This window comes from Pseudorca crassidens, chromosome 7 (assembly GCF_039906515.1).
Source record: "Pseudorca crassidens isolate mPseCra1 chromosome 7, mPseCra1.hap1, whole genome shotgun sequence".
Classification (NCBI taxonomy): Eukaryota; Metazoa; Chordata; class Mammalia; order Artiodactyla; family Delphinidae; genus Pseudorca; species Pseudorca crassidens.
Window position 1 is genome coordinate 58,310,372 of NC_090302.1, and position 15,181 is coordinate 58,325,552.

Here is a 15,181-nt window from a genome sequence, read left to right on the forward strand (position 1 = left end):
CTCCTTTTTGGCAGCAGAGTTAAAAGCCTATCGCCTGTTCTTTTGAATTTCCTAATGGTGGCAAATTTTTGTCCTTGGAGGTGGATTTTTTTTTTTAATTGGAGTATAGTTTATTTACAATGTTGTGTTAGTTTCAGGTGTACAGCAAAGTGATTCAGTTATCCATATACATCTTTTTCAGATTCTTTTCTCATATAGGTTATCAGAGAATGTTAAGTAGAGTTCCCTGTGCTACACAGCAGCTTCTTGTTGGTTATCTATCTTATATATAGTAGTGTGTACACATTAATCCCAAATTCCTAATTTATCCCTCCCCCATGTTTCCCCTTTGGTAACCATAAGTTTGTTTTTGATATCTGTAAATTTGTTTCTGTTTTATAAATAAGTTCATTTGTATCATTTTTTAAAAATTAGATTCCACATATGACTGATATCATATATTTGTCTTTCTCTTGCCTGACTTACTTCACTTACTATGATAATCTCTAGGTTCATCCATGTTGCTGCAAATGGCATTATTTCATTCTTTTTTATAGCTGAGTAATATTCCATTGTATATTACACATCTTCTTTATCCATTCGTCTGTCAATGGACATTTAGGCTGCTTCCATGTCTTGGCTATAGTAAATAGTGCTGCATTGAACATTGGGGTGCATGTATTTTTTCAGATTATGGTTTTCTCCAGATATGTGCCCAGGAGTGGGATTGTTGGGTCATATGGTAGTTCTGTTTTTAGTTTTTTAAGGAATCTCCATACTGTTTTCCATAGTGGCTGTATCAATTTACATTCCCACCAACAGTGCAGGAGGGTTCCCTTTTCTCCACACCCTCTCCAGCATTTATTGTTTGCAGACATTTTGATGATGGCCATTCTGACCCGTGTGAGGTGATAGCACATTGTAGTTTTGATTTGCATTTCTCTGATAATTACTGATGTTGGAATTGTTTATTTTTTAAGTACCAAGAGACATCTAGAGCCAAGTCTTTGGTTTGTATGGTAGATGATCAAGGTAGGGAATATTTTGGGTGATTTTTTAAGTAATGAGCTTAGTTCCCTATATGAGTTAAAAAGTGATTCTTAATGTAAGTCTCAGAGAGAAGTTTTCCTAATGCTTATAATAAGAGAGCCATTCAAAGAAGGTTCTTCAAGCTTTAAAGCTTTGAGGTGGGCTATCACTTGGATACATACATTCTGCTACAATCAAAAATCAGTTTCATTGCCATATAGCAGTGGTTCTCAACTAGGGGTGACTTTGCTCCCAAGGGGACATTCAGCAATGACTGAAGACATTTTTGATTGTCATAGCTGTTGGGAGGGTGCTATTGATATCTGGTGGGCAGAGGCCAGGGATCCTGCTAAACCCCCTGCAATGCACAGGACAGTCCCTCAAAACAAAAGTTTCATGACTCAAATGTCAACAGTGCTGAGGTTGAGAAAACTGGTCTTACAGTAACAATCCGTTCTAATAAGAATTTTTTTTCCAGTTCAATTAAATAATTATTACAGTACTTATGCATTTTTAAAGTGTTAAATATTCTAGTTGCTACTCACTTTCTAGGTTAATGCACACACACGCATTCATTTTCTATTCTTCTAAATCACAAATTACATAGAAGTCAAGCTCACGTTTCTTCTTTGTTGTTTGATAGTATTCTTTGTTGTTTTCCAATAATAACGCCAATATAAACAACCACCTATTTTATGTGAGGTAAAACACATAATGTGTTTTAATGATAATAAAAACATCAAAAAATAGAAACATTTATTGACTTCCATGTGGCTGATAGCTGGCTAATTATCATGTAGACATATCTTATTTAATCTTTATAAACAATACTACAAAGGACATACTACTATTATCCCCACTTTACTTAACAGAGGTCAAGGCTTAGAAAGGTTAATTAACTTGCCCAAGGCCAGAGATGTAGTAAATGGTGCAGCTGAGATTTGAACTCTAGAAAGCTGATTTCAAGTGCACAGTCTTCACCACCATGCAGTGCTGCCCCCAAAGGGGCTTTCAGGTCTGCTAAAAGCCAGCTCTGTTATTGGCTGAGGACAGGTCTGCTCTCATGTGTATAACATACACTGAGCAAAATAGAGAATGGCAGTTAAGGTAAGAGGAGAAGACCTTGAATCATAAAACATGGGTTCTCACCCCTTGAATCATAAAACTAGTTAAAAATGTGGTCTACAGCAAGTCACTATAGCAAATTGAGACTTTTCAGTCTCAATTTCCTTATCTGTCTAGTGAGGATGGTAATAATGCAACCTACCATTCTGCTTATAAGGATTAAATCCAATAAATGGTGGGAAGATGCTCTTAAATTGTCACATTCCTACACGAAAGTGATTTGGTTGTTCCTCTTGGGGATGGAATGAGAATGGTAAGGTGATAGTTTCTCAGTTGCCCTGGAAGGGATTTCTCATAGTATAGATCTAATATATGACTTTGAAGTTAGTTTCTTATAATACTGGTCTCACCTCTCCTCTACTGCCTTTATAATGCTTTGTTCCAAACAAATTTTCCATTTCACCAGACAGCCCCCCAAACTCCTTCAGTGTGTGTTTTAAATTTTACATCTATGGGGGCCACTGTGCAATTTCTTTTAATTTTTTCTTTCTTTTTTTTTTTTTTTTTTGTGGTACGTGGGCCTCTCACTGTTGTGGCCTCTCCCGTTGCGGAGCACAGGCTCCGGACGCGCAGGCTCAGCGGCCATGGCTCACGGGCCCAGCCGCTCTGCGGCATGTGGGATCCTCCCGGACCGGGGCACGAACCCGTGTCGCCTGCATCGGCAGGCGGACTCTCAACCACTGCGCCACCAGAGAAGCCCCTAATGTTTTTTTTGAGTCAAATATTTTTAACCCATTTCAGTGGAGGTAAGGCATTTTTCTCTTATAGGATTCTGCCATCAGAATGTTGAAGATCTGGCCTCCTGTTTTGTATCACCATGTTGTTTCATAAACTAAAAATTTTTTTATGCAGAGTTATTGATATATAAGAACAGAACTGGGCATAATAGTTTCCACAAGGTATAATTATTTCTCCTCTCCTTAAAATATTTCCATAAATAAGGACATGGTTTGTATATTCCATCCGTTTTCTTATCCAGAGACCTTGGTACTTTAAACAATCCAGTCTTTCATCTGTGGAAGGCCAGCTTCTCTTATTAGTTAGACATGAAAACGAATCCCAGGTTTAAGGAAAATACGGGTCTATGGTTCACACTTGTCAGCATCTCAAAACTATCACATGCTTTGGCAATACTTATGGTCTTTGATCTAAAGAGATATTTGAATGGAACATTGGGAAGAATAAAGGATGGAATTTAGAATGAATGGTTAAAAATGCATTAAACACTTTTCCACAGCACTCTTAGCTCCTTTGGATCACAGGTCTTTTATTTTTATGCTCATGTGCAATGCTTTCCAAAATCCCTTGACCTTGAAAAGGCCCCTTTTGTCCATATTGGGCTGGAATTAGGAGTAAGTGGTTATGCTATGAATATGATCTAAGTAGTTTCTTGGTTCTGCTTTCACCTATAAAGTCAAAAAATATTATGAAGATTAGATCTTGGGAATCTTTGCAACCCCAAATTGTCATTTGATTTTTACTGGGTCACCCTTAGTGGCCCATTGATGCTTCTAGGACATTATCTACTTCTGGCCCACAGTCCCTGTTCCTTTCAGTTTTGAAGACTGGTTTGATTCTATGATGTAAAATATTTAAATCACCCTCAGAAGATCTATTTCACTCCCCTTGGGATTGTTTCATTTAAAAGACAGAAGCAGGGCTTCCCTGGTGGCGCAGTGGTTGAGAGTCCGCCTGCCGATGCAGGGGACACGGGTTTGTGCCCTGGTCCGGGAAGATCCCACATGCCGCGGAGCGGCTGGGCCCATGAGCCATAGCCACTGAGCCTGTGCGTCCGGAGCCTGTGCTCCGTAACGGGAGAGGCCACAACAGTGAGAGGCCCGCGTACCGCAAAAAAAAAAAAAAAAAAAAAAAAAAAAAAAGACAGATGCAGGGGTAGAGGGTCTTGATCTATCCTTCTTTCACATTTATTCATAAATGAATACATTTCTCCTATGAAGAAAGTATATTCCCCTGGTCCTAAAAGGGGTTAATGTGACTCGCAGTTAGTATCATGAGTCAAGGTTTTATAATTGACTCAATGAAATTATAGCTTCATCCCAATTTATTCACTCCTAACAAGAAGCAACTACTTAGCAAATTGGTTGTTGTATCCCTTTGGTACTAGCAGAATATAAACCACCACTTCTAAAAACAAACAAACAAACAAACAAAAGAAGACACACACACAAAGAATAAGGCTCAAAAAGGAAAAAAAAAAAGAAACAAAGTGTCTTTATTTTCTAAGAGGAAGATTGAAATAATATGGGGAAGTGTAAAGTATAAGGTCTGTGAAAATAGCCTGAAACTTCTCTCCCTTAGTCTCTTTCAAGACCAAATTTTATAAATAAAGAGAAAAAATATTGCATGTCTCTAGCACTGAGTAGATATTTGTAAAGAGATAATGGCAAATATCCGCCTGACAACCATGTGGTCAACACATATGCTGTAAGACGTTATGCGTAAGGAACTAAGGTACTTTCTGCAACAAAAAGAGTCTGAACTGGATATAATGGTGGGTAAGCAGGTCACGGACTTTGAAATAAGTCCTCAATTTATGAGCTGCTTGACCTTGAGCAAATCACCTATGACCTCCCTGTGCTTCAATGTGCTTTACAAGTAAAATATATTGATTTGTGGATTAAATGAGTGAACACTTAAGTGCTTAGTGTTGCTTGGAAAACAGTAATGGCTCAGTAATTGGTAGCTGTTGTGATTATGTTAAAATGACTGAGTGGTAGAAGAGACTCACTTGCTGGCAATCATCTTTGATATAGAAAGAGTGAAATAAAGGCTAGAATATGCACTGTGAGGTGGAGTCAGAAAGGAAGGAGTGGCTCTGCTGACCAAGTCATCAGGGTACGTCTAAAAGTGAAAGGCCCTCCACGTGGCTGGCCAGAGGAGAAGCTGAAGACCATCAAGTGATGTATGAACTGGAGAATTTACTTGATCCATACGGCCAGGCAGCCTGGGGCACATAACTGCTTTGGCACCGCTAATGGCAAGAGTTCAGGCAATTAAGTTGACTTTTCTTGGCCTGTGTTTCTTTTGTATGTGTGCAATGGGAGAATAAGGTTCCTACCTCTATAGATGTTTGGGGGAAAATGCAATCACACACATAAAACACTTAGAGGAGGGCCTCTCCAGTTAAAGGAAAGATTACTTGATGTCGATTAAGGGTTCAATATCCTTAACTATTATTGTGACACAAAAGCAGAGAGCTATGTCTATATTTAATCATGGAATGAAGGGCATGTGGGAAAGGACATAAAATGTACAGTAGCAGAAAAAGGGATTCAGAAACAGGTATTAGAAAGATAAAGGCAATTTAAAATAATTAAGTTGTAAAAAAAAAATTACTCCAACATTAAGGAGACAAAAATATAGTCTCCTATTAAAAAAATCAAAAACCAAAACCAGTCCAGCCTTGAAATTATCATACTGTTTCTGTAAAAAGATTCCTGAAACGCCATATGGAATTTAACTTCAGCGAGCAACTACTGAGCACCTACTACAATGTAAGAGCTGAGATACAATTGTGCATAATCTATAGCCCATGCCCTCTACGACTGCAAGGCACATGTGATCTGCACACAGACAGCCGAATAGGCTAAGTGTAAAACTATTTGATGAGAGCTGAGAGGATAGAAGGTTCAGTTCTTCCTGTGGGAAGAGGAATGGGGAATGAGCTTAAAAATTTTCTCCAGGGTTTCGACTCAAACATCTACAAGATGAAGCAATTCCTATAAATAGATGAGCTGAGTTGTGTGTAAAAAAAAAAAAAAAAAAAATATATATATATATATATGAGTGGGGAGGGTTTGGAAAACTGGATAGTGCATGGCAGCTTAAAGTCATTCAAGTTCGAAGTTAAAAAAAAAATTACCATGTATATTAACAAAATCATCTGAGGCCAGTCTGCAGCCTTTGCAATACACATAGGGAGTACTATTTAAGTTAGATTATGAATCAGGGTTGCACATCATCAGGTAGAAAAGGGAAATAGGTGAAATTCTAGAGTGGATAAACATCATTTGCCGAGAGCCAGAGATGAAAGTACTTGGAATGTATACCTCGTGGGAGGTGGCTGAGAGAGTGCACAGTGAGGCATGAAGGGCGAGATCAGCCTTGATGATAAATGGCCGTGAATGTAATGCTAAATTCAGTCTTTATCTTGAAGGCCTTAAGAACCACAGCATTAATTTCTATGTATCCTCAACAGCATCATTTTAAGAGTTCAATGGTTTCTCAGGTCTTTCTGAGAACAGCTTTGTTATTATAAAAGATTCTAACCCATAGCTTTAACATGTTCTCTGTCACTGTAAAACAGCTGATGGCATTTCCATGATGGAAAATATCTAAATTAAAAAAATCTATTCAATTAAATATTTGGATATTTATAAACATTTAGTTATTCATAGGATGGATGGCTCATGTCATAGAGATAATATCCAAGTTCATGTTGAATTTTTCTCCCTAGAGTTAGAAATACAAATATATCTTTGAAAACTCACTCAATAATTAATATACGAATAATTTAACATTCTTGCATACTTCTATATAAAAAGCCCTGTCCTAAGTGCTTTATGTGTATCATTTCATTTAATCTTCATCAAATTCTTATTGCTATGAGTAGTGTTACCCCATTTTACAGGTGAAGGACCAGAGGCTAACAGATAGGAAATAACTTGCCCAGAGGCACACAGCCAATAAGCGAACAAACCAGAGTTTTACCCAGGCAGTCTATCACTCCAGAGTGTGCACTCTTAAAGTTGAGATTACATGTTCTTTATGAAGTGACTGATGGCTAGCGTTGGTCTTTTCTCCTATGTCTGTTGAACCAGACATTCCCTCTTTTAGGAATGCGGTAGACTCCATCCTTCTCCTTGACCTTCCAAGGTCTTGTCTCTGCTTGTTGCACTAGTCTATTCTCATAACTCTTTTTTATTATTGATTGTTAGAATTTATTTTATTCATAATGGCTTTTTAGCCCTGTCACGTTTATTACTTAAGACAAAACTATTGGGACTTCCCTGGTGGTCCAGTGGGTAAGACTCCATGCTCCCACTGCAGGGGGCCCGGGTTTGATCCCTGGTCGGGGAACTAGATCCCACATGCATACCGCACCTAAGAAGACCGCGTGCTGCCACTAAAGATCCCGCATGTCGCAACTAAGACCTGGCACAGACTAAATAAATAAATAAATATTTAAAAAAAAAAAAAAAAAAAAACTATTGGAGGAAAATGAATTTTCTCTTTTTCCAGTCCCATCCTCTTTTTTTGTCTACCATCAGACTTCTTTGAGAAACTCTTCCTTTGTCACAGGATCTGTTTGGCAGAAGGCTTAGACTTACTTTGACTTTGCCACTACTTCTTCATTACAGAGAAAAAAATTCAAGTCCATCATGAGAGAAATCACAACATGAAATGCAGTGTTTAAACTCCAGAGTATTTTCTGTGATTATCTGCAACGTGATCATGGTAACTAATCAGGGTCCCTTTGTGACATGGCTAGTGTCACTTTCTGCATACTGTCCTTCCTGCTTAGAGATGATTTTTAAACCAGCATTTCTGGGATACCACAGGAGCAGTTGTTATCTCAAATGACTGTCCACTGCCACTCTGTCAGAAAAATTATGCTCTTGGGTTTTAACATACTGGTAACCAAGTCAGAGATTCGGGATGCTTTGGAAGTTCGCAGTGTGGATGCGGCCTCTCTCAAAGAGACCAAGATTTCTTATCAGACATGTGAGGTTACCTTTGGATGAACACAGATCGTTTCCCAGAGCTCAGCTTATGCTGCATCTTTCCTTCACTGTTTCAAAGTGGCTAACAAATTTCTTCCACCAATATACCAACTCTTCTGTTGTTTGTTTCAATACTAGCTTCTCTGGAGCCTCAGGCATAGCACTTCCAAATGTCAGCAGCTATTAGCTCTCCACATTAATCTCTGTTTCTTTATTTCTCCTGAGTTGTCTGTATCTCTCAGAGGCGAGTCCAGGTGGCTTAACATAACATCGGGGTGTGTGTTGGAGGGGAGAGTATGTATTTTCTCAGAATAAGGCATTATAGCTATCTTATCTCTCCTACTTGCTTGCTAAGTGTTTTGGAGCCCTCCAAGTACCTATCATAAAGCCTTATACCTTGCTTATGATCAACAGAGGGTAAACTGAATTTTTAAAATTATCATTCTATTTATTTTAGTTTTCCAGGGCTTCCACTTTCATTTATAGAAGTGGGAAGCACATTTTGAAAGAGGGAACGTACTATATTTCAAAATAGAGTGCAAATATCATAACACTTCTTTTCAATGAAAACTTCCAAGTTAGGTTTCCCTAATTTTTGTTCCTATTATTTTATATATATATATATAATGTATATGTGTTTGTATGTATGTACATAAACACACATACATCTGTGTGTATGCATGTATGCATCTGCGTGAATTGCATTTTTGCCGGTAGGCATATGAAGGCAACATTTCTTGAGTTAGGCCAAACTCTCCGTTTTCTCTCCTATGCCCAAACTCCATCTGAAACCATTTCGTGTGTGAACTTCACAATCAAGTTGATTTTGTGCTGAGCAGGGGCACCATGTAACCAGGTTCAGTGGCTCTTTGAGGTCTGCAAAGATATATAACAGAGTACACAGACTGCCTGCTGAAACCAACCAGAAATCTGATTTCATGATGCAAAAGTATTTGTTCAATTAATAATAATTTGCTCAAGTTAATAACAATAATTTATACTGGTTCAGAATCATGCAGAAAACTGCAACATAGTGGCAGGTCCTCAAAGGCCCCTGTCCTGATTAAAGAGGAGCAAGAACTTGATTATAAGGTGAGGCTGACTGTACCTCCAACTTCTTAGCTATCTTACTTGAATCAAACCCTGTAGCCTCTCTTATGTTCTCTTCTCAACCTGACATATTGTTAAGAACATCAAACACGGTAAAGCGTGGGGGAGTTCTTTGGAATTTGTAAAATACTCAATGAATATAAGGTAATGTTATTATTCGTTTTTGTTGGGGAAAAATGCTGGAAAAGAGAAATTAAACATTATCTTGCTTGGAATTTGCCAGGCCATTGTTTAACAATTACCCCTCTAGCATGGATTAGTCAGGTGAATTTTATTGCTTTTATTCTGATCCATCCATTGTCCCCAAGTTTTTATAAAAATAGACCCTATTTCTAAGATCTACTACATTATGCTATAGTATAATATGGGATGTGAATGAAAGTTATACTATTAAGTAATGATAGAAGTGGTTTATGATAGATGCTTCCTTTTCTCTTTTATGTACTTCCAAACTATAAATTTACTTATCTGTGCAAGAAGCCGTGTTCTCTCATATTTGAATTACTTAGGTTACAAAAAAGTCTTATGAAGTTACATGAACCGTAATTTATATAGCAAGAAACAGAATCTGACTAGATATCTTTAATAATCTGTTAGTAATGATACCTGAGAGGAATCCAGGAAACTAGAAGAAATCAGTTTAGTTTTAAAAATGTATGAACACTTACATACGGTAGAATCTGAGCGATGATATAGAGAATGTTAGAATTAAAAGTACAAAATAATAAATTATACATTTCAAGAGAAATATGGGTTCATTACTTCCAAGTACATAAAATAAATTCTTCTGAACTATAGATCTTCGTATATATTTTATTAAATAAAATTTTAAAGCTCAAAATAGTATATTTTCTATATGTGACTTGAGAATACTAATATGCAGTAAGAAATTATCTCTCTAAGCTTGTATGTTTACAATATTATCAATATTTTGTTCCGCACTTTTTCCTATAAATAGTAAAAAGGTTGTATCAGCCCAGCCCACAAGAGCCTGTCAAACAATTCATACATATATTATGTTTTGAAAGAATATATTTAGTTTTGCTCTAAAGAGAAAATACCATGGATCATAGTTGCCTTTATCTCCCAGGGCGGGTATGCACTGTATCAAATCCTTCCTATTAATGTTAGTAGAGGCCTCCTTTGACCAAAAAAGACTACCTGTATTCTTTACGAAGGCAGTTGCTATCCCAGAGTATCAAGAGGTTGGAAACAGAATATCCAATGAGGCATCCTTCAGTTTTCTGTCTCCCCACAAACCTTCTGACTGAGAGAAAAATGCTCTCAGAGGTTCTTACCTGCAGTGCACAACCATCGGACCTGCATCGGGAGGGTTACAGGTTTTGACTCTCCGTAAGAAAGCTAGAAAAGGTGTTGGGTGTTCTGGAACACCGTGATCAGGCCAGGCGGTGAACTGGAATTGTCTTACTTCTCTCTTCTCACTTGAACCATTCTGTGAAGTAGGAACACTGGCTGAAATTCTGTGTTCCTACCCTCAGGTTGTAATGATGAATAATAACATGCAAGAAGTAACACAAAGATGTGCTATCTTAATTCCTTCCCCCACCCTATATCCTTTGGGAAGACACACTCTGGAGTTATAAACCTCAAGCAATTTGTAAATGACAAATATTTGCTCAGGAAGACAAAATTCCTAGGTGAGAAGCATTCATTTTTCAGGTTTAACTATCAAGAGCACTCCTGTTACATTTTACAGAAAGAACTAGTTCTTCTTCACCTTCTTCACTATTTCTTCATTCGCTGAGACTTTCATTCAGAGCAAGAGTTCCATATTTACTGATACATCTCCAGACAAGGAGAAAAACTGCTGAGCGATAGTGAAAGAATTATTTCACTCTTCATTGTTGCCAGCAGAATCAAGATTTAAGTAAAGCACTGAGATATTCGGTTTTTCAAAAGAAGGTTTCTTTAAATAATGGAAAGGGGAAAGGGAGGGAAAAAAATAAAAAGCAAACCTTGTAAAGTGCAAACGTTCGAACACAATACGTGGCCAGCTCCACGGTATCTAGCAGCGTCACTTGCACAAGCCCATGGGTTTCTGTGCCTCTACTGGGCCAATACTGGTCACACTTCACCTAGAAGAGACAAGTGACACATTCAGGGCAGATCCTCATCAATTTCTCTATTAGTTTTACTTTGAGTTGCTGTTGAAGGAAAACAGCTTTTCCGCATTTCGTTTTATGTTGATCTTTTTCTGGCGTGCATTCTTGTTATCCCAATATATGTAAATTGCTGCTCTGATGCCAATGTAAACCACATTTTTCAAACTGGTAGGAATACTAAGCAGTAACAGATTCAATTTTCCTGGAGAGAAATAAATTACAGATTGTCACTGAGTAAAATAAGGAGAGAGGTATTTGAAACTTCAGAGTACTTGAAAAGAAAACACCAATTTGTCTGAGATAGACATTAAGAATCATTTCAGAAAGGTTACACTTAGGCACTTAAATGACATGGTGAGATAGTTAAGGTTTAAAAGGCACAACCTATTTCATCTTGAGCTATCACCATCTCCAAATATGCTTGTTTAAAGAAAAGGAGAGATAATTTGTAAATCTATCGAAGTATAACAGACAACACAGAATTTTTTAATATAAGATAAATGGTATGTGTATCAAAACCAAATTAAATCTGGAAAGTCTAGGGGGAAAAGAGCTGTCTGTTCTTTAAAAAGTCTCAGAGGGTCACACGCTAGCAGTGGCAAAGTGTAAATAATTAAAAATCCATTCATTTCAGATGAATAATCTACAATTATTATGTGGAGTTGAACAACAAAAGCGCATAAAAAGTTTTCAACCCAATTAGTTCAACATTCAACACAGAATAATTCCAAGTCTGCAGTAAGCCTCAAATTTACTGAATGTGTCCTTTGGGCATTAAAAAGAGTAATGAAAAATAGCAAAGACATCACTATATTTTCTAGTAAGACCATAGATCAAAATATATTTACCCTTTCTATATCACATTAAAAGAAAAAAAAATGGGAGTATTTCTTAATTGAAGCCAACTAAAATACATTTCTCTAGGTAAAGAAATCTAGTAGTATTTTATATTAGAAAGTACATCTTCTGCCTGAAAAAGAAATATGTGAAAGTTACAATCTTTGGATTTAAACAAAAGCAATGAGGCATTATTACCATAGATACTAGAATTTTTTGGCCCAGTGAATAGAATTACTAGATAATTATTTGCTTTTATGTTGAATATAAATATTACTAGCATTCTGTGAATAATATTGTAATTTTCTATTTCACACCTAAAGCATCTGCTGCTCAAAGGACTCAGCCTCTTTCTAGATACTGGATGTTCTGCAAAGGGAGAGGGTTAATCCTCTACACAATTTCCTAGACTAGATAAAAAAGAAGGTACAGTTACATAGTAAAGCAGAGACTGCATTCTCAAGGTTTGACTTCTGTGCCTTTATTTCAGCTGTGAGACCCACACAGACATTATCTATTTTATGAAAAACAAACAAAAGTGGTTCACAGTAAAATGGACACTTTGTGTCTTAGTAAGATTTTTTTTAAAAGACCTGCATTTTCTAGATGCACAAAATATTCTTCTGTTTTGTATTTCTGTCATATGTTCTAAGTTAAAAATAACACAAGGGAAAGACAGTTCTTTAAGGAGAATATTGATGTAGCAAGACCAGGGTTGGGTACCTCTATATGTCCTCTGGCCATCCATTAAAACCCAAGTCGTATTTGGACAAACTTAGCAAAGGCTACTACCCTAATAGAGCCAACACTACTTAAGCAGCCATAATTCAGATGGAAAAAAAAATCACATAAATTAAGTCAAAGGCTCCATTTTAAACCATGAAATAGATGTCAAGTTGATGTCTCGCTGCAAAAGACAAAAGAAATTTTGGAGGCCTCTTATTGCAGCATTGAAGGGATGCCAGCAATGTACTGAGTTCAGGAAGCAAGAGAGAAACTCAAACTCATTATTTAACAGTTTCAGCTGGACATCAACCGTTTCAAATCAAAACCAGCAGGTCAAATCCCACGAGGACAAACACCGCTATGGCGGGCAAATTAATGCAACAAAATGAACTAGAAGGTCAGTACAATGTACGGAACCCAATTCAATGTTATTATGTTTCAAAGCTGGGAATTGGTTATCCTCAGACCTTTTGGTGAGGTAAGGAAAAGGAAAAGAAGAACCATAAGCCAGCCTTTATGTGACCTCTGGAAAAATGACCCCATTATTGAGTGACTTTCCATCTACAAATCCACTCCATACCTAAGATGTAGGAAAACTTAAATTTATACTATTCTCATACTTCTAGTAATAAGTTTAAGAACTGCAACTATTTTTGGCTTAGACTCTGACATCTTTAGGAAAAAAAAAATTACCACAAAACATTACTATAAGGAGTAAATATTGTGAACATTTTTAGCTAAAAGAATAAAACAAAAGTTCTTGTACTCATTTTAAATAATGTACTGTAACCTTACTCTTGACTAAAAGAAATCCTCTAAAATGTTTTAAGTGCAACTGTAGAAACTAGGAGCCATTTTTTAAGAAGCCAATATATTTAAACATTGCCGTTTTCTCTCAGGAAATATTTCGCAAGGGGAGTTTATGAAAAAATAAACGTTCTAATGCCTGCACACATGCACACATACAGTCTCAGCAGTGGGATTAGAAGCGTTCCCTGAGCTATCTGAACAGCTACAGCGACACATTCTTCCCTTCAGTAGCGAGGACCCCAGCCCTTCTTCACTCCACCTCGTCCTCTGAGTACCCTGCAGAGGTTTCACCCAAGTTCTCAGGGCTAAATTTAAGGGCTTAGACTTACTGACAAATACTCCTTTAAGCCTTTCGTTTTTAGCTGTACACTGAACAAATAATTTCTGATTTTAATGTTAGAGAGAGCGAGTCAGAAGTCTAGTGAGGAAAAAATTTAAAAGGATGCGGGAAAATAACAGAAGTTATTTCTTTCTAATCAGTTATGCAAATGAACTAGCTCCATTCTCCTCTCTTGAGATGTTTTTTTGGACCATAACCACTCCCCTCCCCCACCATTTTTTTCCTGGGAGAAAAACCTCAGAAGGTATTTCTAGAGAGTTCCTACTTGTTAGGCTTCATTCGTAGAGCTGAGTGTGAGAACTGAGACGTGTAGGAGGCTCCCCTTTGGGTATATAGAACGAGAAGGCCAGAGCTAGTGAGTAAAAATACTGATTTCTGTCTTTTCTTATGTGATTCTGAAGTAACTACAAGAGGCCTTCAGGACTGATTCATGGAAGGTCAGGCAGTCTCACTGGCTGGCTAGTAAGCTGCTTCTCTATTTCCAGGATCAAAGCCTTGTGGCCTCTTCTATAAAATGGGGATGATTATCTCCAGCATGACAGGGCTATTGTAAGGCTCAAAAATCTTGCACCTGAAACTCTGAACCCAATGGCCAACACAAATAGGTATCCAATGGGAATAGCTGTTGTTAACTATTAAGTAGATTATGTTCTCAATTTTTTTGTGGTGGTTGTTATAAACATTCTGAATGGGAAAAAATGAATATGTTATTAATCCCAGCAGATATGTATTTAGGATGTTCTAGATGGACGGTAAGGTGTGAGTGGCTATGGGGACGGTCGTAGTGAAAAACGCAGTCCTGCCCCCAATCCATCAGCCTTACTGACTAAATATGGAGGTGTGTTTACATTTCCTGTTTTTTCAAGTAGGTAGTTGTGAGATTGCAAACAACTCCCTTAATGCACCTGGACCCCAGTCTGCTGTGAGAAGAGAATGTACTAGACTCTGAGGTAGAAAAGGAGAGGAACAGAACTCACTACCCAGTCTGTGGTTTAGAAACATTGCCCAGTAACTCTACTTGAGGCCTAAACTGAATGAGACAGTTCAGATTCCTGGCTGAATTTGGGGGAGATTTTTTTTTTTTTTTTTTTTTTTGCGGTACGTGGGCCTCTCACTGTTGTGGCCTCTCCCGTTGCGGAGCACAGGCTCCGGATGCGCAGGCTCAGCGGCCATGGCTCACGAGCCCAGCCGCTCCGCGGCATGTGGGATCTTCCCAGACCAGGGCATGAACCCACGTCCCCTGCATTGGCAGGCGGACTCTCAACCACTGCGCCACCAGGGAAGCCCTATCTTGTAGGATTTGATCCAGCAGGTCTGCTGACTGTGCTTAGGGAGAAATGCTCTCCTTCTAGTTCCAT

General features: G+C 37.8%; 1 protein-coding gene across 35 annotated transcripts in view; it reads right to left on the reverse strand.

Moving 5' to 3' along the window:
* The window catches only part of PTPRD (protein tyrosine phosphatase receptor type D), a 2,145,367-nt gene that overhangs the window by 37,697 nt on the left and 2,092,489 nt on the right, over positions 1–15,181 (reverse strand). For all 35 annotated transcript variants that reach the window (XM_067744351.1, XM_067744350.1, XM_067744358.1 and 32 more), the window contains 2 exons: positions 10,964–11,083; positions 10,286–10,440 (listed from right to left, as the gene is read on the reverse strand). In XM_067744351.1, the coding sequence (XP_067600452.1) occupies positions 10,286–10,440; positions 10,964–11,083 (275 nt within the window). The remainder of the gene's footprint in view (positions 1–10,285; positions 10,441–10,963; positions 11,084–15,181) is intronic.